We start from the raw sequence: 27,782 nt of genomic DNA on the forward strand, positions 1-27,782 counted from the left end.
AAATCAGCCGGGAATTCTGCTGACATATTCTGAATGGGAATGTTAACAGATGGCTTTCTCCAAATATTATAGACCATCGTTGTGTGGACAAGTTTCTCTCACATCTTCCCACTGTTATTTTCCTGGCCATGGCTGCCCCTTAGTGAGGCCCTAGTGGTCTGCTTTGTTTGGCAGGCTAAGGCCACATGTCCTGAGGTTTTGGAGGTCCAAGGCCCCGGGAAACCATCCTGTTCCATAATCCAGTCCTGCACGGTGGGGATGTTGCATTTCTGATGATGCACAGTGTTCAGCTTCTACGCCAAATATGGCGTTTAGTCTGATGGCCAACAAGATCAACCTTCTTCCAGCTGGCTTCAATCTAACACATGCCTTCTGGCAAAACTACAGCCAAGATGTCATGTGACATTTTTAACAGTGGCTTTCTCTTCACTAATGTCCCATAAAGCTGCTGAAGCACCCAGGCAACAGTTGTTGTATCACAATCACAGTCTCTTCAGCTTGTAACTCCTTCAGAGTTGTCAGTGGTCACTTAGTGGCTCTTGACTTCACACAAGTGATCTTTATTTAACTATTTTTGTCTTGCAAACCCAACTGAGTGCACTAGTGTGTCATATTAAAGGAACAGTCCACACAGCAATGAAAATTCTGTCTTCATTTACTCACCCGCATGTTGTTCCAAACCTGTATGTTTTTCTTTCATCAATGTAACACAAAAGATGATATTGTGAAGAACTGAAAAGTTTTGGTTCCCATTTAACTCCAATGTATTGTTAAAAAATATAATGGAAGTCATTAGGAACTGAAATATACCAACATTATTTAAAATATCTTATTTTTTGTTCCACAGATGAAAAAAAAAGTTTGGAACGACATGAGGGTGAGAAGGTGATGACAGAATTTTGAATCTGCTTTACACTGACATTAACATTCATCTGCTGATCAGCAGCAAAAAAAAAAAAAAAAAAAAAACATTTAACCAACTGTGATTCAATGCTGTAAATGAACCAAACATGAAAAACCTCCAAGAAGCTGTATACATTTTATAGGAACTGTATGCATTTTTTGTCACCCCATCTGCAGTGCAAATGTTCTTCCTATGCTAATATAAACCTGATGTAGCTATAGCACATTCCTGCCATTAGGAGGAGCTGTTCAGGGGTCATGAGCATATACCGAACTGGGAGTGTCCATTATGGCTGTCCTCCAGTGTGGTATAAAACTACTACGTGCAGTACGAATATCACACATGCTGTCCTCTCAGATGGTGGGGGGTGTCAGCACCCTTGAATCATAGCAAAAGTGAAAGGAGCCAAGTCTCACTGAGCCTCAGTACAACAAAGAATGCATGTGGGTGTGAAGGGTCAAACCACCCACTCGTGCATCAGGATTAGCAGTGAAATACACTCTTCGATGTTCTTCATCTTTCCTCAGGCCACTCCCTTTTCGATTCAAAGGAGCAGTTTACCCCAGATTTTATATTGTAAAGTTATTTATTCACCATTATGTCATTCCAAACCCATTTGTCATTTTTTTCTTACACATAACACAAAAGATGTTCTAAAGAATTTTCAAGTGCCAATAATTTATAGACCACAGTGACCAATTTTTAAAAAAAACATATAGTATGTATGTGCTATATTTAGATATGTATTGAGTCACTCAACTCACGATTCGATTCACGATTTTTTTTTTTACAAAATAAGATTTAAGACATTATACAGTAAATAAAAAGGTGTTGTTTTATTAGGCTATTGCTGCATGTTTCTTTGTGAAATTGAAATATAACAAAACCAAATTCTAAAACAAACCCCAATTAAAACAAGTTACACAAATAAAAGAAAGCTCTAAATATAAACAAACTAAGGCTTTGTCTGTGCTCTTTTCATTTAAAATTAGAGGCAACCACTGGATTTTAATCATGATCCAAACAAAGATGCAGCATGAGTAGTTTTGAATCTAAGTTAGCTTGTATAATTTCTAAATGTGAAGCAAAAACAGAATGGTCTGACTTTAGTTTTGTGAAACTATGCTACATAAGACATCTGAACGAAACAGCAGACGAGCTGAATGAGACGCAGATTCACTCTCTGACAGCAGGTGGCGCTGATGAACAGCAATGATAAAGTGTTTCCAGGGTTACCGCTGTAAACAAAGCAACACTATGAATGCTGCCGTAATATGCCTTGTTCAGAGGCAAGATGAAAACAAAATACAACAAGCTTTTTTCTAAATACAGTCAGTCCCCCTCAGAGATACATTCACATAAACTCCTACTCCAACTGTATCGTGATTTGTTTGGCATCTCAACAAATTTGAATCCTCACATATTTGAATCGATTTTTGACTGGCTTGCGGTTAATCGTTACATCCCTAGCTATATTATTTAGAAAAGAGCATGAAGATTCTCCTTTTGTGCTCCATATATATATATATATATATATATATATATATATATATATATATATATATATATATATATATATATATATATATATATATAATATAAATCACATGTACATATGTAACATGCTTTTGATAGTTTCAGTGTTTTATATGTGTGATACTGGAAGTGATAAAATAAAATCATTAAATGTGAAAATTAAATTATTTAAAGTGAAACAAAATAAAGTAAAAGGTAATATTGTGAAATATGATTACTATTTAAAATAACTGTTTTCTATTTGTTTATATAGTTTAAATTGACATTTACTCCTGTGATGGCAAAGCTGAATTTGCCAGTTTTTTTTTACGGTCACAGAAAACGAAAGTAGAATTTTGAAGAAGGTTCATGCAACAATTTATAACAACCACAGTGGTCAAGATTAAATTAGGACCAAATGCATTAGAAAATAATATGTGTGCTATTTTACTTGTGAGTACACTATGAAGATTTTTTGATTTGGTTTTAAATCTCTCTCTCTAAAAAAAAAAAAACAGCATTTAGGTTTGACCAACAGGAAGGTGAGTAATGAGATAATTTTAAATTTTGTGTGAACGATTCCTTTAAGACTGAACTACTTTCTCTCTGTGAAATTACACTCAATACTACGTCTTGTTGTGCTGGCACAATAGACCTTAAATCATCAAACAACCGCCTGCAATGGATCTGCAGCAGAGCACATGATGATGATGTTTATTTACAAGCCATTTCGTATGTTAAGTGTTGACAGTCCTAGGAGGAAGTCTCAAAACCTCTTTCCAGAAATAGTTGCATCTTAGAAAGCATCTTCTTAAAAGCAGCAACGATATACTCTATTTTGTGCCCAAATCACAAGAATGTAATGTAATGACTGTTAAAGATGTATTTAAAAACTCCTTGAGTAACTCACATCGGTCAAAGGCAAAAGTCAGTCAAGAAAATTTCACTGAGAAAAAAACAACTACAACAACAACAACAAAACAAAAAAAAAAAACTGGAAGACCATTCATCACAATGAAATACGCACGAGGCCATCCCTGGAAGCATATGCATCTAATATGAGTCTAAGACAATGTGATCACACACTGTCATGACAGATTCAGACAAAAATACAAGCCAAATACAAAGAAAAAACTTCAATATTACAGTTTTGGTTATTTGCAGTACAAGAGATTCATTCAATAAATACAACAACAAAGTATTAAGGAATATACCATGATTACGCCAGCTCTAAATGATTCTCCATGTAAAGTCATCCTCAAGGCAGGTGCAATCAGTGTATTATTATAACTTATTTAATAAACTTGCACAATATGCCAAAGCTGCTCTGTCACAGACTAGCTATTATCGTTAATGGGACAAATCTCATTTAGGATCTGATGCGGCTCTTGCAGCTGGCATTCTGCCCTGTGAAGAAGGGAATGATTCACTACCACCTGAAGAGTCGCAAGCACACGCCCACAACCACAACCAGCAGCATGTGGTTAAGAGGTGTTTCAGACAGCAGTGTTAAAAAAAAGTCTTCATTTCTGTTGAAGACAGAAAACATCAACATGTTTACTCTTAATGGAAATGTATGCCGATCATAAATGAACCTTTTGGAACTATTTAAACATTTATGAAACATATATAAATACTAGAATTATTATATGATTCATACAGGCAACGACAGGAAGTTGTAATTATAGTCTGGAAGTGGAACTACTACTTTATATCTTTGAGGATGATGCTCATCTGTCATCAGATCAGTTTAAAAGAAAAAAAAAGTTTCTAAAAGTTATTTCTAAATGATTTAAGAGTATCCTTGCAGTTAAGCTTTAGGGTTAGCTAAAAACCACACTTTTTGAGCTATACATTTTTATGATTTTTTTATTTTTTATTTGTGATATGTATTCTTACAAACCATTTGGACTCAGTAATTTGAAGGTTCCTGAAAAGAATAATATATCTTTATGGCTTGTAAGCAAGTTTACTCCACATAATTTAAACCCATGCATTGAAATATAGCCACACACACACATTAAATATAGCATTGAGCAAACTAGAAAAATGTGTGTTCATTATTAATTCCTTTTTTTAGGCCTGGAAAACACAACTTTAACACTTCCTCAAAGTTCCAGGTTTTCCATGATTGTGGGAACCCCGATCCTAAGTTACTTACAGAGGTTTTTCATACAAATGTCCAGTTGGAAGTCACTTTGATCAAAAGAACTGATCTTTTAAAAACTATTAGCCAGATCAAAATAAATAAAATGAAACAGCTTATCAGTCGAATCATGTGCAATGGATTTAAATGCAGTAAAATGTGTTAAATGGATCTGAGTGTCCTACACTCTTATCAGTAGCTGAAAGCATCATCAAATTAACCGAAATGTTTAATAAACAAACATGCAAAGGGTGGGGAATGTGTACAGTTGTGAATGACAGGCGTTCCAGTTCCATGAAAATCTGCTTAGACAAAAATAATGCCGATCCAGTACTGAGAAACATCAGTGTGCGTTTTGTAAGACAAAAAATATCTATGATATATCTATGACTGCTGCACGTGACACTTTCAATGATTCAGTGCAGCAGTCAAAACTGTAACTTATTACAATGTATTTTTTGTTTCCATGTTCTTAGCATAAGCGTGACCAGTTTAAATTTAAGATGTATGCAACAAAGCTAATTCTTATACCACATCAGTATATTTTCCATAGAAAAACTGTTATAAAGCACAGTTAGCTAATGCTATAGATAACATTATTTATTTTGAAGCTGTGTGGTTATTATCAGTGTTTTAAAGCTAGCAAGCAGAAAAAGAACCAAACTAATGCCATTGGCAGATACTGTACTGAATTCTAAGATAGCTACTACACACAAATGTTGTACTGGTGAATGCTTATAAAAAAAATAACCACTATCATGAACATTTGACTTCAACACTGCAATGTCAAAGTAACAGAGCAACTAAAAGTCTAAAACTATTATTTGTGCTATAAGACTGCTGTCATCACCACGTATCATTAACATTAGCGTGTACACACTTTTAAGCCGAACTTAGTCATAACTGGCTTCTCCCTTCACCTGAGCTCAAAGAATCAGTCACCCTACCCTTTAAATAGAGGTCACAGAGGTTTAAAATCACCGAGGGAGGTAAACTCGGTCCCTCCAACAGAAACAAACACATAAGTGTCTATTTAAACAATTCTTTACACTTCTGAAATGCAGTTAACCGCATATTCAGTCTGACAAATACAACGAGAGCAGATTGTGTTCACAACGCGCTGTACGTGTTAAACAGTCACTCTTTTAGATCGTTAAACGATAATAGGCGTGATGTAGTTATATTCTCGCCTGGAACGTCGGAACTGTAACAATCACTCGGCTCATTAAAGGGTTAAAATTAAACGCGCGTAAATGTAGTCAGTGAGCTGGAACTCTTGTTCTTTGTTTACACTGAAGAAACAGAATTTTAAACCTGTTCTTGGGGCAAGTTCCGCTCTCGGTTAGAAAACAAACAATCAGCGGGGGGAATTTAAGATGAAATCGCAAAATAAAAGACTACAGATCGACTCCCGTTATTGGATCGAGCTTAACTCTGTGGCTCCGACTGCATGCTGCTGTCAGTGATGCTTCACAGCACCTACGCGGCGAATAAATCTGAACTTACTGGTTTTGGTCATGATGAATACAGTGTATGATAATGGCTAGATGACATACATGCTAAAAATGTGCAGAGCAGCACCGAATCTGCAATGTCTTGCTCGTCATATGCAGCCTATTTACTCCTCCAGCAGACACCAGAAAGGAAATGGACACAATTTCTACACATTTTAAAGCAGTGATATAGAAGCAAATCTCGACGGATAGGCCTACGGCGCATAAAGGAAGGTAAAATGTGTAAAAGAAAAGCCGTTCGTGTTCGCAGACACCCACGGCTCACTACTACGAACAACGTCCAGTCTGAGACGCAACCAAAGCGTGCGATGCACGCAGATCGAGTCCACATCGTGGAAAATACATCAAAATGGCTTTACGATTAAGCAAATCTTTATGTACCGTTCACAAATATGTGTCAACCGAGCAAGCTAAAAATAACTCCGCCTTCTTCTTCAAGCGGCCCTCGCTCTTCAGAGCGATACAAAATGTGCGCACGCAAGCAAAACGCTTCCATCCAAATTCACACTTAAATAGTTGAACGAAATATTGTGGTTACCTGCCGTGAAACCAGTCTTTGCAGGCGTCGCATTCGATCATAAACTGGTTTACGTCGTAAGGTAATCTGCAGATGCAATAGACGGGTGCAGTCGCCATGTTAGATCAATTCACAACAACAGCCGGAGAGATGGATGGGGGCAGCAGGAACCTCCCGTAACACAAACTACAGCGATATGAAGAGCCGCGGAGCTGCTCCTACGTCCATTCGAACGTTCCCCGAGCCGACGTTACAATCTTACGATGTTAAAATGTTTCCCGCGCTGCGTTGACGTGTGCATGCCCCCTGGTGACTATACGAGCGCTGAGACTTTCATAAAGCCTAAGAAAATGCATCCTTTCATTGTAATATTGTTACGTCAGTCTACAAGACGGGAAAAATCGCCTCTGTCATGCTGGTCCAGATGAATGGAGTTCATTAAAGGCTGCGGCTGCTTCTCAGGGTTTCCCGGGACGATAGAAAGACGAAAATCCACCGCCAGGGATCTCCAGCCAACCGTAGAACCAGCTGCAGTAGAGTCTGTGACACGTTAATAAGGTCTCACGCAGTTATAGAAGTGAGAGGATTAAAAGAACTGAGGTTTACATTTTGACAAGCTGCTCATTATAAACTATAGCTAGATATACGGCACTGCGCAAACTAAAAGCAGGAAAGATGGTTAGTTAATAAGTCCGCTGCAGTTGTAAAATTAAATGAATTTTTTTAATAGAAGAAAACGTAAGTCACAGGAAGAAATGTGGGGTTAATTAAAACTAACACGCATAGGCTAAATGATTTGTGAAAATATTACTTACACATTTATAACTTATGACCAAGACGTGTATAATAGGCTATTAAATAATATTGCAAATAGGCAAACATTCCACATATATAGATGCAGATTCCTTGCAAGTGAATCAAGTCATACATTTTTTTTTTAAATGTACCATCAGAGCATGGTCGAAATAATTCAAGTTTCGTGCCAATACGTCAAAGTATTATATAAATAAAAAAATAAAGATTAAAAAAAAATTACAATTAAAATGACCGACTGGCAATATGACTGACCACCAGTTTGTCATTGCTACTTTGTATGACCAAAGGAATCTTAGAAAAAAAAAAAAAAAAACACGCAGACCACATGCTAGTGTCTATGATCAAATAGTTAGCTGTATTTTAAAATAAAATTGGGTCAGCTGTGTTCACACAGTTAAGTCACAACTTAAACGTAAGTGCAAATTTGACCTATTGGTGGTGCTAGATCTGAGATAGAGATCGAGACAGGTGGAGGTGTTCAGACCTTTTAGTGTGCTAAATGTCACAACTTTTTTCCCCCTTTTCTTTTTTCTTTTCTCAGGGCTGCTAAAAAGTTTAACTCAGAAAAAGAGGAAGAAGGAACTGAGTTAAAATAAAACAAGTGACGTGGCATGTGGCCAAATAGCCTATGGTGCCCCATACTCGGAATTAGTGCTCTGCATTTATCCCATCCTAAGTGCACACACACACCCGGAGCAGTGGGCAGCCATTGTTTTGCTGCGGCGCCCGGGGAGCAGTTGGGGGTTTGGTGCCTTGCTCAAGGGCACCTCAGTCGTGGTATCGAAGGTGGGAGAGCACTGTACATTCACTCCCTCCACCTACAATCCCTGCCGGTACTAACCCGCAACCTTTGGGTTACGAGTCCGACTCTCTAACGATTAGGCCACAACTTCCCTAATGGTTGGTTAGGGAAGTCCTAACGCTTCCTTCCCTAGGCGCTTAGTTCACAGAATACAATAGTCCAATAATTAGAAAACAAATATTTATAAAAATATTTACTAATGTTTATATCTATACAAGGTTTTTACATGTTTTGTAAAGGTAAATTTAAGACTCTGCAATACCAAGTAAATAAAATTTAAGGGATAAGTTAAACGGAACAATACATTCATATGATCTCTAAATGTAAATGTCTTGTATTAGCAATGTTTCAAAGTTTGAAAATACAACCTCTAACAAAATACAACTTTGCCCATGACCACTAGAATATGGAAATCATTTTACTGTACCTTCTGATGACACTGCACACACACACAAAAAAAAGTTCTTCCTGTTTTTTTCTTCTTCTTGTTTTCCAGTGCAAATGTCTTAAAGCATCTTAAATAAAATTCTTAAATCTTGTTATATGAGAAATTGATCAATAAAGCGAGTTTATGATCACAAGAACAACTATCTGCCAATGAGCTCAGAAAAATCAACTTGATTAAAAGGAAAATTAAGTTTTCATACCCCACTGACAGAAGTATGTTCTTGTTTTAATCATTTCTCAAAAACAAGACATCAGATGTTTAATCTGCATCTCAAGTAAATGTATCTTGATTTAATTACATTAAGATATTTGGACTGAAAAAGAAAAAAAAACAACTGTTGCATGAAAAAGTAGTAGTAGTAATGCCATGATTTTAAGAATTTAGGCCTTAATTTGTGGCAGGGCAAATTAAGACACTTTAAGACCTGTTTAAGAATCACAGAAACCCTATTATGGAACAATTATGTTTTCATGAAGCAAAAAGCTCTTTTACTAAAGAACATGACTTGACAGTTTATTCTCCAGCAGGGGGCTGAAAACGTAATACTGTAAAATCATTGAAAAAACCATGTGCAACCTGTAGAGGAAATATGAGATGACACGTCATCAACCCTTAAAAACACACACACACAAAGCAATTATTCTAAAAGAATAAAATACTTTTATTAAGCATTGTAAGTTGCATTCAATTTCCTTCAAATACATCACACCACAATCCATCAACAATCACTCAAACCCAACAGTAGTTCATTCTTTTACAACCCATAAGTTAGGAAGAAACTCCGATCAACTTACATCAAGGTAACCTACTTAGACTTGCGGCAGGGGACTGAGGGGAATACACCATATTTCTGATCACTAATGTGCAATGAAAAGCTTCAGGATTAGATGGAGAAGTAATGATTCTCGTTTAGAAGCACGTTTATAAGTTCTGAAAACACTAAAGTAAACATCAAAATGATTACAAGTGTACTTGCTCAGGCAAACTCTCAAATGGGAGGGTCGAATATTTCGCAAAACTTGTTACGAGCTAAGAAAAGGGGGGAGAATTTAAGATCATAGCCTTTTTTTTTCAAAGATTTTGTTATTTTAAAGATTATCTGCAAGTATGAATGCAGAAAACAGCAACAGAGAATAATAATGTATACAGTGATGAGTACACCAGGATTAACAATATTTAAAGTTGCTAGATAATGTTGGAGTAAATACAACAGAGGTCAATAAATCACAAAAATAATAAACTTAAGGTTAGCGCAAATCAGTTTCTAACAGTTAACACCTTTTTAATGATTATCACCCTTTTTAAATTTTGCAGATGGGCACGGTATTTGTAATGAAGAAGAAACAGGACGACATGCATTATAACTACACCATTTTGTTTGTTCATTTTTTTCTCTTCTTTTAATCGTGAGCCATGCAGTTTAGCTGAGACAGTTGTACTAATGTGCTACGTTTGATTAAAGAAACCATACTGATCGTTGATCACTGATGCATGGCATTTTCTGACATGGAAAGAGACATTGTTTTTTTTTTTTTCAAGAGCTCAGATTTTTCTAACCATTTCCTGACATATTACCTATAATTGCTAATGTATGACATATTGAAATCATCAGAACTTAAGATCCAATAGTAACACTAGTTACTCAATGTCAAAACAATCGCACATTTGAAACACAAGTAAACTCACAGGGATGAGAAATGCGTTCTTGGTTTTGTCTTTTTCAAATTGTGAGTTTTACGTTTTCAAAAAATAAAAAAAGCATCTACTGTGACGATACAAACCCAGTTACAATGGCAAATATATATATATATATGGTACTTGAATCTCAACTTACTAAAACTAAAAGACTGGCAAATGAAAATCAGTATTTCGGTTTCTGCATTTCATCGAGAAAGTTAAATCATTTCATGTAACCAGTTTTGAATCACATAATATCATTGACGAGGGAGAACACCGTCTTTCATCATTAAACTGGTAAGATTCTCTATATGACTTGTATATCTATGTTTTACCGAGAGGTTTCCTCATCATTACTTTGTGGTTTTAACTCACTGACATAGAAGAGGGATTTCAAAATTTCGTAAGTCCTCATTTATCGCTTTCGGAGAGGAAAAAATGTACACCAACTGTAGGCCTTCCATCCTTCCAGATATTCCTTAACACATAACCTTCCATCAACCTTCACCCTCTCTATAAAAATAGGTTTACTCTTCTGTTTTTAAGACAGCGGCGCCCAGAGCTTCATCTCTGCAGCCCTCGCCATCTTCATTTAGTGCATTTAAATGAGGATTAGTATTGCACATTTTAATTTCGTTGCTAAAGGCACTTTCAGGTTGGTTTGTAGCCCTGCTTTCCCCTTCGTTCCCATTGAGCTGGTCGGCCTCTTTACCCTCCACCAAGCCGTTCTCTGCAGCTGTGGACCCTTCTAAGGGCAGATGTGGTGTTTTGGTCTCCAACTTCGGCTTCTTTCTGTCTTTTAACGCTTCATTGGTTGAGGCAGTATATGCAGGATTGCTCTGTTAAAATTAATTTTGTACCATTTTTTACTGTCAATGTCCATCAATCTAATCAAAAATGACTGATTTTTGAAGAATAACTAAACACAGTATTTTAATAACTTTCAATGATGACCCAGGGGACATGTGACCCCTGCAACTGATTCACTACAATTCAAACATTTGGAGTCAGTAATACTATGAAATATTACATTTACAGTTTTTTATTTTAGTATCTTTTCAAATGTAATTTATTTTTGTGATGGCGTGGTTGAATTTTCAGCAGCTATTACCCCAACATACTGACCCCAAATTCAGAATATCAGTTTATGTATTCTTGTTGTTTTAAAATCTAGGAAAACAATATGAGTCACCTGGTATGTTCCCTGACTCTTGAACCCTCTAGTGTGGTATTTGGTTCCTCGACCAAGGGTCCTTATAACAGGAGTAGAAATCACACCTCTTGGACGACTGTTCAAAGAAAAGCAATCATTTAAATTTAAATAAAAAAACAAACAAACAAAAAAACAGATAGTAAGTCAATTTAGAATACAGTGTGGCCAAGTATTACTAACAGTAAAATATAAAAGTATTTTAAGATTCTAAACATGATATTAAAGGACAGACAATTGCAAACATTACATTGCGAGAATTCATCTTTAAACAATTTATCTAAAAAAACTATTGAAAATGTATTGCTTACCCTCTGGTTGGTCCACCAACTGACACCACCTGAATGGGAAACGAGGCTCTTCCTCTTCCACGACGACTTCCAGCCCACTGACCCACCACTGTGCCTGCAATCTCAAGCTTACCACCCTGTGAGGGGATGGCCTGAAGTCCTACTAGAGGAATGAAATGAACAACATAACTTTAATAACTCTGAAGCAACTCCATCCTTAAAAGTCCAATCAAACAGGTTTAGCTACTTCAGCTAATTACAAGGAAGAGTGTACTGTATTTTAAGTCAGATCTTTGCAAAGAATCAATTGACCAAGTTCACAAAACACTTAGTGATTTGTTTCGCACTTTTACAACCTAGTAATAAACATGACTTGTGTGGTATTATCATTTTTGTTGAAACTTGTTCACAACTAATCTACAAAATAATCAATTACCAATGAAGAGCTGTTTGGTATGTTGCTTATGTTTGCCAACCAGTCTAACAATATTCTTACCAGGCATGCCCCTGCCTCTACCCTGCATTGGGGGCAAAGGAGGTGGAGGGTAGAAGTTGCTGTTGGGAGGGTAGAAAGGCATTGCGTGTGGAGGTGGAGGGGGGAATGCGAGCGGCTGGGGTGGCCGAGAGAAGTTCAGACCCTCCAGGATACTCTGACGCATCTTCTCCACCTTGGCAACTAGTTCAGTCTGGAGATCACAAGACGATGTGTACATTTTAGCTTGGTTAGATTGCAAACCCAGATTTACTTTATAGAAGTACAATTTCATCCTTATAAAAAAGTAATAACATTAATGTGAAACTGGCTAGCTATCAACCAATTCGACACTGTGGATTGATGGTTAACAGCTGAGTAAAGTAATAAATAACAGTGAGCTAGAGCACCATAAACAAAAGTGCACTAAAGACTGAAAACTTCAAAGTAGCATTTCACCTCCAAAAATATTTTTGTTAAATATTTTAAAGTAGAAAAAGAAATATTTGATATACAAATGATGTATTAATGATTGTGGTGCATTGTTTTGGATCCTGTTTCATACAGTTATATTTACAATGTAATATAAATGCATTTTATATACACACTACCATTCAAAAGGGTCAAAAGATGTAATGATTTTGAAAAGTCTCTTATGTTCACCAAGAATGCATTTATTTGATTACAAATACAATAAATATCAAATATTACTTTTATTAAAAGCTTTTTTCAGTTTTAATACTTTTTAATATGTTATTAATTCCTGTGATAGCAGCGCTGAATTTTCAGCAGCTATTGCTCCAGTTTTCAGTGTCACATGATCCTTCAGAAATCATTCTAACATGCTGATTTGGTGCTCAAGAAACAATTATTTTTGTCAGTGTTGAAGACAGTTGTAATTGCTTAATATTTTTGTAGAAACCACGTTTTTCAGGATTCTAAAGTTCAAAAGAACAGCATTCATTTGATATATATATATATATATATATATATATATATATGTATATATATATATATATATATATATATATATATATATATATATATATTTTTTTTTTTTTTTACTGGCACTTTAGATGAATTTAAGGTGTCCTTGCTGAATAAAAGTATTAATTTCTTGACCTCAAATCTTTGAACAGTAGTGGTAATACATACATTATTTGCTGAAATTTTCATTTTTTTCCCCCTTAAAAGAGATTTTCATTATTTCCCCCTTAAAAGAGAACAAAATGTGTAAACATTACCTACAAAAAAGCACAAATTATTGACATAGAATTACTAAATGTATTGACAGCCCTAATTGAATTTCTTCAGCAACCAAAGGTTCTTTATTTGTAGCCTCGGGTATCAATTTAGTATCAATAATGAAGTACTAGAGGCTGCTAGTGTACTGAAACCAAAATTGGATTCAATCCCTCCCTAGCACACAGTTCTATATTTAATCTTTTCTGCTGTAGTACTTCAGTCTGGTGTGTTTGTTTGAGGTTGGCATTAAATTATTCTGTCAGTAATGGCTTTGAAACTCTTATGCATGTAAAAACAAAGTGGTGTTGTGCCGACTGTACCTGACCATCGCAGAGGTCAATGAGTGGGGCCTTGTCCCTGCTGCCCCGGATGAGTTTACTCTGTAGCAGCTTGCCATCAAAATACATCCACGGACAGCAGTGTTCCCAGGGAATAGGCTGCCCACACACGTCATTGGCAAACAGCGCCATATCCACGCCGCTCATAAAAAGAGCAGCCAGCTGAACTCCGCGTGGATCCAGGTTATCAATCTGGAGGCGACAGTCAAACAAAGCTCTTAAGGTTAAATGAGCAGCTACATGAGCATGAGCTACCAACCAGCAGATAACAACCCCCTCCCCCCTCAGCCAAAGCACAAAGCAAGCATGAACAAATCATAGTCTATCCATACATGTAGACTAATGTACAAACCACCCCAGCATATTCTGTCAGCGAGAGCAACCAGCAATGGCAGCAGCGAAGCAAAAAGCATGTATAGATCGACAGACATAAACAGCCACGACACACCACAGCTAGTGTGGATGGTTCACTTTTTTTTTTTTTATATGAGCTCATAGCCATATTGACTAAAATGAGCAGGAAAAAAAATAAGCTCAGCTAGGCAAGTGAACCATCTACACCAAAAGACCACATTCCTAGCACTCATGTTGCTTAAATGCCATGTCTTTTCCTGCAAAGCCGACTATCAGATGAAAACATGCTTTTACAAAGCATTAAGGCCAGTCAGCCTGGCAAGCGTTCTTACAAAATAAGAAGTCTCCAGAAAAATACCTAAAACCCTACTTTTTGAAACACAAGAGGCTTACTGCTTTAAACATATAAACACATCTTTACCAGATTATTAAAGTGATAGTTTACCCAAAAATGAATTTTTTATGTTTATCTGCTTACCCCCAGGGCATCCAAGATGTAGGTGACTTTATTTCTTCAGTAGAACACAAATTATGATTTTTGGCATCAGACATTGCAGTCTCTCAGCTGTACAATGCTTGGCAATGGTCACAGAATCTATGACAGAGAAAAAAACATGCACAAAAAAATCCAAATTAAACCCTGCGGCTCGTGACGATACATTAATGTGTAAAGACACAAAACGATCGGTCTGTGCAAGAAACTGAACAGTATTTATATCGTTTTTTACTTCTGATTCATGCAATGTCCAAACTGTTAGAACTCTTCGCTTCACAGCAGCCTGCATCATCTTCTTCTTGTGGCTTTATGGCGGATCGCAGACTTATAAGTGCATTACCGCCACCTATCTCTCAAATGGACCATTAACACTCAATCTACAATCTCAATCAGGAGTGTCAGTGGTCCACTTGAGAGGTAGGTGGCTCTAATGCACTTATAAGTCTGCGGTAAAAAGAGGTAAAAAAAACAAACAAAAAAAAAACCCCAATATAAATACTGTTCAGTTTCTTGCACAGACTGATCGTTTTGTGTCTTTACACATCAATGTATCGTCATGAGTCGCAGGGTTTAATTTGGATTTTTCTGTGCGTTTTTTTTTCTCTCTCATAGATTCTGTGACCATTGCCAAGCATTGTACAGCTGAGAGACTGCAACACCTGAAGCTAAAAATCATAATTTGTGTTCTACTGAAGAAACAAAGTCACCTACACCTTGGATGCCCTGGGGGTAAGCAGATAAACATCAAATTTTCATTTTTGGGTGAACTATCCCTTTAAATAAACTGGAAAGAACTGTGGCCCATTCACACAGAATCTGAATGTGAAATGCACAAGCATATACAAGCTTTAAAACAAATAATTTATCTATGAACTCCTTCACAGACTATTTATTTAATAATGTAAGCTCTTTTTAAATGAAATGAAAATCTTCAAAGACTATAAACAAAAATTGTTCAGGTATCCAGACCAGAAAAATTCATCATCATAATAAAAAATAGTTGTAGGGAAGAAAAACTGTTACTTCAATTTTTGGATGCCAACAATTCATTCATGTGTCGCTTTTTCGTAGAAAGACGAACAGGTAACCATACTTTATGCAAATGGCTCTGCATACTAGTAACTAGTTGCAGATATCTTGAATTTTCATTTCATGACAATTTGTTTGGGTATTAATTTTTATTTTTTCGAGAATGACAAATTTGTCATCAGAGTCTGTGCGAATAATTTTGCGCAAATTTTTTCTGTTCATGTTGTTAAGTCGCATATGCCTTGATGTGAACGGGCCTTTAATGTGGGTTTGTGGGTATTCTCTGGACACTCCTCATGCATCATTCTCCACATAAATCACCTTCAGGTCCTGCAGCTGGTCAGGCTCATAAAGTTTAGGAGAAAGTGCTTGAGCTAGGAAAGCGTCAAGTTCGTTACGACGCAAAATTCTTACTCCTGGCCATTGTAACATAAACCTGAAGTAAAACACAAAGGAGTGAAATATTACAAAAAAAAACAAGATCTGATACTGAAGGCCCTTCCTGCAATGCATTAAACCATTTGGGATTGTAGGAAAGCATTTAACATAGCATTCCACAATGTGTTTTATGTCTTTCCAAGATTTTAGAAGCTGTTTAGATTCTCACCGTAGCACACAACACAGCACCATGAGAGGTGTGGGGACATTGGCAGGGTTCAGCATAGCTGGAGTGTCCGACCTCATGCAGGCCAAGAAAGCCCTCATCCTCCGGTTCTTGTCTTCCACTGCCTTGCCCAGCCAGAGTTTCTTCAGGTTTGGGCAGGTCCACTCCCGGAAGGGAAGAGCTTCCACTAGTTCAGGGGTGTGTGGAGATTTGCCTTTGTATGCAGCCCATTCTTTTATTATCACCGTTGGATCTATAAAGGCAGATCAAAAAAGCTTAACTGGGGAATTCACCAAAGCCATTTAAAAAAAACATTCTCTTTTTAAAATAAATCATTTTTGCGACATATCCAAATCTTCAGATTGGTGGATCATGGGTAGTGAAGTTTTTCCACTGTGAATTTGACAATTGACTGTTTCTGCCTAGTTGTGTAGTAATAGTATATATTGCTTAATTCCAGAGCTCATAGTAGATCTTGAAATGTTCAGCGAAAATTTCTCTAATTAAATAAATAAATGGAATGTTTACTTCTGAATAAGTGTTTCCCTGTTCTATTTTCATATCTTGTATTCTAATTTTCAATGACGGAAAAAAAAAGAACATCAGCATTAACAGAACTAATGTTAGTTTTTTGAATGATGCTAATTATTGAAATTAATTTGTCTAGTTACAGCCTAGAATAACAAGTTAATGTCAACACTCAAGTGCACTCTCTGAATAATTAAATCAGCCATCAACAGGCCCCTGGAGAGAATTTAGGTGTTGGGAACTGAGAACCGACTCTTACTTTGAGCCGATTCCAAGTATGTCAGAATACCTTTAACAATGCAGGGACATGCCAGAATCAAACAACAGTAACATTTACAGTATAAGATTCAAACCTCTTCAGAACAGTTTATATTATGATAACACTAGTTATTTTTTTAAATGATTTTATCCCAAGTGTGAGTTATTATTTTTAGAGAAGGTCATTTATTTTTGAACGTCAAATATGCATCAAAGGCTATATTCATGGCAAAAAAAAAAAAAAAACCGTATAAAATTAACTATACAAAATCTTTTAGTGTAATACTGAACAAACTCAAAATTTGGACAACCTGTTATTGAAATAAAAAAAGTAATACAACTTGGGAAGATGACAAAACCTGTGATCATATGTCAATGCTTCATACTTCAAAATGTTGTAAAATCAGTTAAGGTGTGGCTCATGAATATTAATTACATTAGACAGGTTATGTAACAGTGTTGTAATTCGCATTTCATTGGTATTATTAAAAAAAAAAAAAAAAAAAAAAAAAAAAAAAAAAACCTTTTTATCAAAATCGCATAATTTTTTTTTTACGTTTTTCTTATTAGTGATACTTATGATTGTATAAAAAGTTTGACTGTTGCAATTTAGCTGATCAGTTCTGTAACTCACAATCAGGGAGGCGATTTCTCCTCATGGCGAATCTCTCTGCCTTCTTTTTGGCCTCGGCCAAGCTGAAGAGCACCCCATAAACATACTGCCGGATTGGCCGGTACAGCTGCACCGCAGAGGGCAGGTCTTTGTTTGCTTCATCCTCTATGGTGACAGATAACTTAATCTCACCCTGCAAAAAATAACCATCAAACACTGTCAACCATAACAGTTTAACAAGAAGTAGTTTAAAAGTTGCTAGTATCTAAAAGCTGACCTTGGTTAGAACATGATAAATATATGGGTACATGAGGCCCTTTTTGTGTCTGTGCTCAGCGACTCGTAACACCTCTGGTGCCACCACTGGTAAAGGGGGAGTGGTAATATCCATGTGATTTCTTGTTGGCATAGAAAGGAGGGATGGAATATGGGCATTGACCCCTACGTGACCTCTGCCCTCCAGGCCTTGGTTTACAGGGGAGGTCACAGAAGGATCAGACTGAAAGAGAAATCAAAGAATTCACTAAATGGATATACCATTATTGTATCAAGATTATCTATCAAAAGTTTCTTTACCAAGCATATAATAATTTAACACGTAGAGCTAAAAAGTAGACCTACTTTATTTTGGTCCCCATGGTCTCCTTCTGGGATGTTATCCATCTGGTTTCTCTGTTTGTCCCATCCCTTATGGTCACTTACATGGCTACATTTGAGAATGAAACAGTCGCACCAAAATTAAAATTCAGCGAGATACACATATTGTACATCCCTTTTTAATATGAAAAAAAAAAAATGCATCAGATTTGAATGTTAATGTATACAGAGACTGGTTTAGCAAAATGTATTTATGACACTGTAAAATATTTCAGTCAGTACAGCAAACAACACTTTCTATAGCAAAAACTATGGCTGTAAGCATTAAAGCAATAACTCTACCCACAAAACCATCTATACCTTCAAAACCTAGGTTCAATTTATGATTAGAAGAAAGCCGTTTTCAAAAGTCGACATATCCCATGTACATTCCCATACATGTTCTCGGTTACTCACTTGGCAGTGGAGCCCGTGTTCTCCTCATTCTCAGAGGACGAGGATGTGGACGAGGTGGGGAAAAAGGCTGGGTCTGTGTGGTTTGAGTTGCCGTCGTGAGCCGGGTTGATAGGGGACAACCTCTCGTAGAGTGGCGTGTGCTGCTTCCCATCATTAGGAATGTTGCTGTAGCTGTTCTGTTCTAGGAGCCCTTTACCTGACGGGTCCGCCTCATGGACAGGCTCGGCCAACGGAGAGCCGGAACAGCCATGCTGGACCTTGGAGAATGTATGTGTCAGTCTGATGGGTAAGCATGAGTCATTGAGGATTGACCATATTGGTGGAATGGTGCTCACCTCAGGTTTGCCTGGAATGTTAAGCATCTGCGGTGCTGCTGGCAATCCCATTGGAATTGGTCTGACTGTGGGCGAAATGTTAAAAAAAAAAAAAAAAAAAAAACGGTCTGTACACACACACACACATATATATATATAAAAAGCCCTAACTGAGATTCTCATTATACCGCATGTCCACCCACCGTGGAAGCTGACCCTGAAACATTCAAAACGTGTGTAGGCACAGAGATGTAGTGAGATATATGAAACACCGCTCATGTCCATACCATTCTAACAACTTTTCAAAAAGTCAGTCTGTCTGAATTCAAATAAGCACAATCATAGTTCTACAAGACAACCACTATAATTTGTCAAACATGCTCTCACTAACTGGAAGACATCGAATTGAATTCTTCTCTCATCTGATAATCTTCAAGTGACAGCTTTTAAATGAACCTGTTGAAAGTTTTCAGGCAAACGGAGCTGAGGAGAGTTTTTCCAGACTAGCAGCTCTCTGTGCGAGAGTCTTTTATGAAAAAGCCCATTTGTATGCACAGGGCACAGCGGCCATTCCGAGTGCACACAAGGTCTGGGGTAAATGGGAAAATTTCTCACATTACTGTGAGGGCTGAGACTGAGAGATGGTTGAGAAAGAGAGAGCTTGCCTCTAAAACCTGGCCTCAAACACAACACCAGGCAAGCATTAGTAGACTTGTCCCGCTCCAAGAATTTAACAAGCACAAACCAACAGGAACAGATGCCATTCTGTGAGAGAGGGAAAATCAAAAATATTGACAATCTTACCTAAATAGGGGGGGAAGTGAAGGGGCTTGCTGGCGGTGGCATAATACTCCACTGCCCTTTTGAAACGGACAACTTTGTCATCAGTTCGAGACTAGAATGCAAAGCCACAGAATTATCACATATTGTCTGTCCATAGTTCTTGGTAGTTGATAGTTCCCCCAAAAATGAACAATTTGTCATTCTTCACTCACCCCAATGTTGTTCAGAACCAATATAACTTTATTTTGTAGAACACAAAAGAAGAAAACAAAACACTGAATTTGTCATTTTTTTTGTCTATACACAAAGTCAATGTCCAATTTGTTGTTTTGGACCCCATTGACTTTCACTATATGAACAAAAAAGCTGAATAATTTTTCTTTTGTGTTCTGTACGATTTGGGGGAAAAATCTAATTGTGATTTTTCTAATAAAAATCGTGACTGCACTTTTTTTAAAATGTTTTAAAGCTGCAGGTTTGCTTTACTTGTTTGTAGACTTTATTATATATATATATATATATATATATATATATATATATATATATATATATATATATATATATATATATATATATATATATATATACACACGTGTGTAAATATTCTTTAAATATACACATGTATGTTTGTGTATTTGTTTATACATAATAAATATACACAGTACACACACATATATTATATAAACAAAAACCTTTATTTTGGATGTGATTAATCGCGATTAATCATTTGACAGCACTACTAAATAATAATAATATACAAAGTATTTCACTGTTAAATAAAATTGAGTATTAAAAAATACATTTTTATTTTACAGTACTACTGTAAAATTACAACACTAATATTTATGGTACCCTTAAAGCTTCTTTTTAGCTGACAACAGTTTTTAAGCAGTTCAAATTAAAATTTGGGATTATGGTTGGTGCCTGTTGCATTCTGAGATGCTGAAAACACTGGCTCATGAGCTGCTCGTGTTTAAAAGAACACAGTGATATGTATATATATAAAATTAAAATCACAGCCTTTCCAGTTTGATAATTACACTAAGACATAAAGCAATGCTGTTTTTATTCCGATTAATTATGCAGCCCTACATGGGATAGAGTAAATGATGACAATTTTCAGTTTTTGGGTAATCTATCCAGTTAAAGGTGCTACGATGGTATGGTATTTTATCTTACCTGGGAGTGCTTGAATATGTCTTTAGCAATAGCTTCCAGGTCATTGATATCTTGTAGGTTTCGGACATAGTCTGCCACGGCTCTTATGACGACATCACATGGAGGAAGAACAAGTTGGTGGGCACGGACCTGCATCAGAGAAAACAACCCATCACACCCCCAGCAAAAGCTCCTTCTGCTTAAAATGTGATGGGCATCATAGGAGTACATATCTGACTGGGTACAATCCAATACATTTACAGACACACACATATATTAGGTTTATCAAGCTCAAATGATAGAGGATATCATAAACTGCAAAAAATAGCATTTTTATACAATAACAATCAAATGACTACCAACTATAGACACAAACATAGACATATGCAGAAATGAGCCGAGAGTGATGGTGACAAAAAAATCAGGTGTTAAAATCGAGTATAGCCCACTCTACTGTATCTCACACTGAATCAATGAAGCCATCTGTCAAGCAACACCAAGAGAAGATAACAGAAGGTCACGCATGAAGCTCAACTCTTTCCTTTATAATCGGAGTGCTCGATTTGTATGGGAGAAATTCAAAGACCGAATATTAAAACCAAAAGGGTACACGTTGAGGACAATGCTGAAGTGATTTTGCATGGTCCTGATAAGTTATTTGCCAGACCTCATTTCAATCTGGTTGTCAAGGAAACTGGTCACAGTAGCTTGTGACTGAGGGAATCTAATGAGAACTGAAGTCTTATTTTTGCACCCCTTAAACATTTATTAGTCAATGTAGAAAACCTTGAAGTATTTGAACTGTTATACACATTTATTTCCATTATGTGACGTATTTACAAGTCAAACAGAATATTCAGCTGGAATACCACAGTGGAATCAGACTAAACGCAGGTTTGCAAAAACATTTCTTAAATAGCTATTTGGTTATTTAGTGCTGTGCTACAAATATATACAGTATGCAGAGACAAAGACCAGACTTTACCTTCAAGGATGCTAAAGGATGCTCAGGGCCAAGTAAACTCCAGTGAAAGGCAGCCAAGTCTTCATCAGGCAGTATGTGATTCCCTAAAAACAGCAATTAGTTATTTGATCATGAATTTCAGAAGTACTAACTTGTACACTTCATTATTGCAGCCGGAAAACATTTAACAGCCATGATGAAATTCAACAATTTGTGACATTATTGATAATATTTGAGCCATTCTTTCTTCTGCATTAGTAAATAAAGACAGTCAAGAAAGTTTTAAGATATTCAAGGTGGGAAAATCAAACTTTCAAAAACACTTAATAGTTTGCATAATATTGTATTAATTAATATATTACTAATTAATTAGAACATTAGAATAAATTATAATTACCTTAAAATAAAAATAAAAATACAATATATTCAACAAAGTCAACGTAAATCAGTTTACAAATGGTTTACACAACATTTTACTTGCCCAATCTTATTGGAAGTTTGGGGTCCATTAGATGTATTAATGTTTTTGAAAGAGGTCTCTTATGCTCAACCAAGGCTGAATTTATTTGATTGATTTAATTAATTATTTAAACAGTAAAGTTGTGAAATATTACAATTTAAAATAACCGTTATTTTAATATTTTAAAATGTAATTTTTTGCGTGATGGCAAAGCTGAATTTTCACATGATCCTTCAGAAATCATTCTAATATGCTGATTTGCTGTTCAAGAAACATTCCCTATTATTATTAATGTCTTTGCTTAGTCTTTTTGTAGAAACCCTGATTTTTCTGGATTTGATGAGCACAAAGTTTAAAACAACAGCATTTGTCTGAAATTGATTTTTTTTGTAAAATTATGTACATAACACTTCAATTTAGTACAACCTTGCTGAATAAAACTATTAATTTAAAAAAATATACTAACCCTAAACTTTACAAAAGAAAAATGTAAAGCGAGACTTGATTTTATCCACGGGAACTGATTGAATTGATTAAAATATTAGATGAATAAAATATTACAAAAGAAAACCATTTTGTCTTTAGAAAAACATGCACGGCTGAATCCTTCACAATATGACTAAGAACATGCATTAAGTGAATAGTACTAATGGAGATGACATTTTGACTACAAACCTACCTAAAAGTGAAGCAAAAATGACAAAACGATTTGGATTGAGATTAAGTTGCTTGGCAACTTCGTGCATCAGGTATTGGCTGGTGGTGAGGCTTTTGCCATTGCGGCTGAGTTTGAGAGCATGGGCACTGAAATAGTATGGGATGTTGCACAGGGCATAATCAGAATCATAGGCAACCAGGCCATGGAACCCATTTTCTCTAAATAAGGCAATCACTTCCTGGTGATGATCCTCGGTGGTCTGGACAACCTAAGTGAGGAAGCAAATTACAGAAAGGCTCATTAGAAGAACAAAAACAAATTTGCATTGATGAGATTGACTATACTGCAGGGTTTCACAGATTTCCATGAAAGGATGTGAGGCACGATTTGTCTGGGAAATGTTATTTCTAATTGTATCATATAATGGTTTCTCTGTCAAATGCTCTAATCGATTAGCACTATTTGAATGAATCAATGAAGAGATGATTCTTGGCTGTGATGTGAATTTTAAAATATTTATTGAACAAGAGGATGTTCACTGGGCTTTAACTGATAGGAAACAATGCTTGACTCGTAAACATATAAATGTTTAAATCAATCATATTTCACATTTTCTGCCCCACATTTCATAGTTTCTGTATTGAACCAATGTTTATGAGAACAGGAGATGAGAAAAAAAATCCTAGTAGCATAATAAACACTTATGCTGAAAGTCCTCTGAAAAATAAACTAAACAAATAAATCCATGGGCTAGAATCTCATAAGTCTTGTCTCTCTACTCAAAACAGGGCCCATAAACTTAGCCACGGCCTGTACGGCTGCTAAATCTCAGCAGAAGTGACGCAAGGAGCATGCAGCCAATCACAGAGCAGTTCTTACTATTCTTGTGCCACAAGAGTGTGACACATCAGCCAATCACAGCAGAGAAGAGGTGGCGCTTCCTTTTGCCAGCACAGCCTACTACTTCATAGTTTCATTTCAGCATTCATACATAAGTGCATGTTTTTATTCTGTTCTGGGATGTATATATATATATATATTTTTATTGTATTTGGTTGTTAATGCATAAGGTTATTAGTGTGTAGACATACATTGCACTTTTAATTATTGTAGATGATCCAGGTAAAAATATTAAAGTAATAAATATGTTATACATGTTTTTGTTATCATTTATACAACAATTACTTAATGTAGTTTATATATATATATATATATATATATATATATATATATATATATATATATATATATATATATATATATATATATAATGTCATTCATTATTCACTTGGGCATCCTTTTCATTCAGCTGATTTTATTCTTCTGTGACATTGTTGTAAACTGTATAAATAGTGTATAAATAAAGGCCTAATATATACAGTTAATATTTAAAAGCAGTGAACCAAAACCACACAATCTGATTATGGGTTTAAAACATTAGGTTTTATTTATTTTATGTTTTTTTAGATTTGCATGCACAAAAAAATAAAAAAAAAAAAAAAAACACAAAAAAAAAAAACACACACCCCTGGCACAGTTTTGGATTTGCTTCTAAACAAATTTCTAAAACACCATCTACTAAGCCAACATGACAGTAGCGTCCTGTACAGCTGGCATCTCTATGTTCCCAAAAACCTGTGGAAATGAGATCTGATCAGAACAGATTTGTCCTAAGACCTGTTTTCCTCTGCACAGCGCACACCCACCCCAAATATTTATGTTCCAACAAGTTTTACTCCTGTGTAAAAAATAAATTTTAAAAAATCTTAAACCAGCCTGAGCTGATTTGCAGTACTGTACATTAGTTTTAGAGAGGTATTGGGCAGTTTTCAGCCGGTCAATCAGGGAAAATAAACCAGGTGCTGATCTTGGTTTTAACATGTCTGTGTATATGATTTAAGACCTACATTGGTTTTCATATGAATAATGCAGTTTCACTAACAGCCTAGTTTGGTCTACTGGTTGGTTTCAGATTGTTTTTTTTTTGTTTTTTTTTATGCATAATGTTACATGAAAACTAGGATAGGTCTTGATTCAAATCTGAAGAAAACAGTTGCACTGACAACCAAGTTTGATGACCTTACCTGGTTCAACGACTGGTTTGGTGAACTTTTCAGCTTGCCTAGGCTGTGAGACCAGCTTAAACCAGCAAGGCATCTTAGGCTGTTTTGGTTAAGCTACAGCAGATACACAACCAGAAAGCCGTCTAGGCCACCTGCTACCTGCCAACCTACTGTCTTGTAAGATTAGCTCTTCACTTGATCTGGGTCTGGTTCTGCTAAGCTAATGGCAGCATGTCAAAAACACAACGAGCATCTGTCGCTACTCACCCCGATGTGGAACCTGAGGAGCGCCAGGCGGATGCAGTGGGCCATACACACCGGGGGCAAGAACCAGACCTTAGGCGGCGGGGTTCCCTTGTTCTGGACGTGGCTGACGATCTGCTGGGCGGTCTGCCTCTCGTTCACCTGTCGCTTGACCCACTCGTGGAGACGGCCTTTCTCCAGGGCGCCATTGAAGCACACTAGCAGCTCGATGTTGCCGTTGAAACAGGCTTTGGCGAGGGCGGCGAGGTACCCGAGCATGTGGTTCCACTGGCCTCCGCTCACCCAGTCGGTGTAGAAGCCGCCGTAGAGCCGGTGCAGGCAGTTCTCGGCGTCCACTAGCAGCCGGAGCGGAGTTTGAGGGGGTCTCTGCCGGCCGCCGCCGACCAGACTCCCCCGGGCGAGCTTCTGGAGCTCCACCGGCACCACGGCATTGGGGCAATGCTTCTCAATGTATTCCTGGAAACCCTGGATACCCATGACTGTTGTTGTACAATATGATATCTACGGTTATTTCGGGTTGAGTAAGAACGTAAAATTGTCTGGAGGAAATGGAGACAGAGAGAGAGTTGCAAGCAAGCAGCTTCTCCTGAATGCTGAAAACCGGATTGAAGAATATTGCGGCGGATGTGGAAGTTGATCAGTCGAAAATCAATCAAATCGGAGATGCATCTGTAATTTTTGGTGAGTTGTTTTTTGGTTCATGGCTGCTAGCCGCCATGTGCACCCTTATGGAGCCATGTCTGTGGTCTGGATGTATCTGGTGTGTAGGGGAAAGAGGAGCGCAGAGACGCAGGGCACGTACAGTCACACTGGAGGAGGAGTCTGGAGTTTAGTGGGCGCGGTTCGCTTGGAGAACTGTTGCATGTTATGATACTCTCACTATTATAAAACGTGTCATACTGGCTAACTGTTTTATAATATATATATATATATATATATATATATATAAAACTTTTAAACTTTAAAATGGTTTTGATATATATAAGCTTTTTTTTTATAATTAGGGTCCATCTGATATATATATATATCGAAACCTTCCCAAATTAAATAAAAACAAAAATGCTCTTAAAGTTAATAGCTTTTTTTTATAATTAGGGTCCATCTGTTGGTTGAGGGTCTGGTTGGGGTCCCTGGTTACAGCAAAACTAAACGGTTTTCAAGGTTCAATCGATAGAGGGCGCCAGCGCGTTATTTATATTGGACATTAGAAGCCTGTCATTTCTCATTAGAAGTTTGCACATTGACAAGATTTAATCTCATTTGATTTTACACATCTAAGTAATTTGAACTCTTTTAATGTAAAACAGCTGGAGGACTTTAAAGAGATAGTTCACACTAAAATTAAAATTCTGTCATCATTTTCTCACCTTCATGTCACTAAATCTCTGACATTTTTCTTCTGTGGAACATAAAATAATATTTTTTGAGAAATGTCTTTGTGTTTCTTTTTCTCTCCATACAGTGGAAATCAGTGGTAACTGTGGAGGAAATTTTATTTCTACCTGAAATATTAATATTATTAGTAGTAGTATTATTTGTGTCACTGTACTAAAGAGTGTTCTTTAGACTGTCTCTGAGTGCTTCAGTATGCTTGAGTTTTCGATGAGCTGAGAGATAACATGATATCTATTTGATGTGTGTGTGTGTGTGTGTGTGCAAGACAAGTGTGAGATAGAAACGTTATTTCTTAGACATCCTGGCTACTTAGAAAATTATTTAAGAAAAACATATATGTTGAATATGCATTATGATTGGATGAGATCAAAGCATCTGCATTTGATACTGGTATAAATGTTGAATTTGGGTGTTTCCTCTTGGTTGCATTCTGCAGTCAACTTGGATGACTGTATGACTGCCACCATTTCTTGCAAGAAAATAAATATTCAGAAGAATTTGGGATGTTTGTTTTAGGATGAACAAAATTGAGATCAACTAGTGGAAGGAGGATCTGGATTGGAAAGAGGGTTATTGGTAGAATAACCATTTGTTCAGTTGGAAGGACTGAACCACCACAGAGACGTCTGGAGGTGGCTGATAGAGTGATATGTGCTATGGGACTCAGAGCAAACAAAGAAATAACAAACATGATAATCCTGTGTATCGTCTAATGCAAAGTGTAGGATATATGGCTATTGTTATAAATGGATGACACGAATGCAACAGGGGGCTTGATGTCATCATGGATTCCCTGTTGGTGGAATAATAATTACCATTGAAACTGTTTAGCCTTTAAATTTGAATCAAAGGAACTTGTATTTAAGGTGCTAAATTAGAAACATTATTGAAACT

At 36.5% G+C, this 27,782-nt stretch overlaps 2 protein-coding genes across 4 annotated transcripts in view; both read right to left on the bottom strand.

The window, feature by feature from the left end:
- The window catches only part of LOC109083130 (lysine-specific demethylase phf2-like), a 24,861-nt gene extending 17,706 nt beyond the window's left edge, over positions 1–7,155 (bottom strand). The window contains 1 exon segment of the mRNA XM_042766486.1: positions 6,618–7,155. Coding sequence (XP_042622420.1) covers positions 6,618–6,715 — 98 coding nt within the window. The 5' untranslated portion in view covers positions 6,716–7,155.
- The window catches only part of LOC109083131 (constitutive coactivator of PPAR-gamma-like protein 1), a 26,494-nt gene extending 216 nt beyond the window's left edge, over positions 1–26,278 (bottom strand). The window contains exons 1-17 of one of the 3 annotated variants that reach the window (XM_042766484.1): positions 25,497–26,277; positions 23,188–23,434; positions 22,070–22,152; positions 21,106–21,234; positions 19,948–20,038; positions 19,165–19,229; positions 18,830–19,086; positions 18,398–18,482; positions 18,054–18,275; positions 17,798–17,969; positions 16,381–16,630; positions 16,095–16,209; positions 13,877–14,086; positions 12,336–12,525; positions 11,861–11,999; positions 11,532–11,628; positions 9,300–11,178 (exon numbers count right to left, since the gene is read on the bottom strand). In XM_042766484.1, the coding sequence (XP_042622418.1) occupies positions 10,867–11,178; positions 11,532–11,628; positions 11,861–11,999; positions 12,336–12,525; positions 13,877–14,086; positions 16,095–16,209; positions 16,381–16,630; positions 17,798–17,969; positions 18,054–18,275; positions 18,398–18,482; positions 18,830–19,086; positions 19,165–19,229; positions 19,948–20,038; positions 21,106–21,234; positions 22,070–22,152; positions 23,188–23,434; positions 25,497–25,970 (3,138 nt within the window). In that variant the 5' untranslated portion in view covers positions 25,971–26,277 and the 3' untranslated portion in view covers positions 9,300–10,866. Of the gene's footprint in view, positions 1–9,299; positions 11,179–11,531; positions 11,629–11,860; positions 12,003–12,335; positions 12,526–13,876; positions 14,087–16,094; positions 16,210–16,380; positions 16,631–17,797; positions 17,970–18,053; positions 18,276–18,397; positions 18,483–18,829; positions 19,087–19,164; positions 19,230–19,947; positions 20,039–21,105; positions 21,235–22,069; positions 22,153–23,187; positions 23,435–25,496 lie in introns of those variants that run through there. The other 2 variants (XM_042766483.1, XM_042766485.1) reach the window with 2 other exon arrangements.
- Positions 26,279–27,782: the final 1,504 nt, after the last annotated feature.

Source organism: Cyprinus carpio, chromosome A11 (genome assembly GCF_018340385.1).
Source record: "Cyprinus carpio isolate SPL01 chromosome A11, ASM1834038v1, whole genome shotgun sequence".
Lineage (NCBI taxonomy): Eukaryota > Metazoa > Chordata > Actinopteri > Cypriniformes > Cyprinidae > Cyprinus > Cyprinus carpio.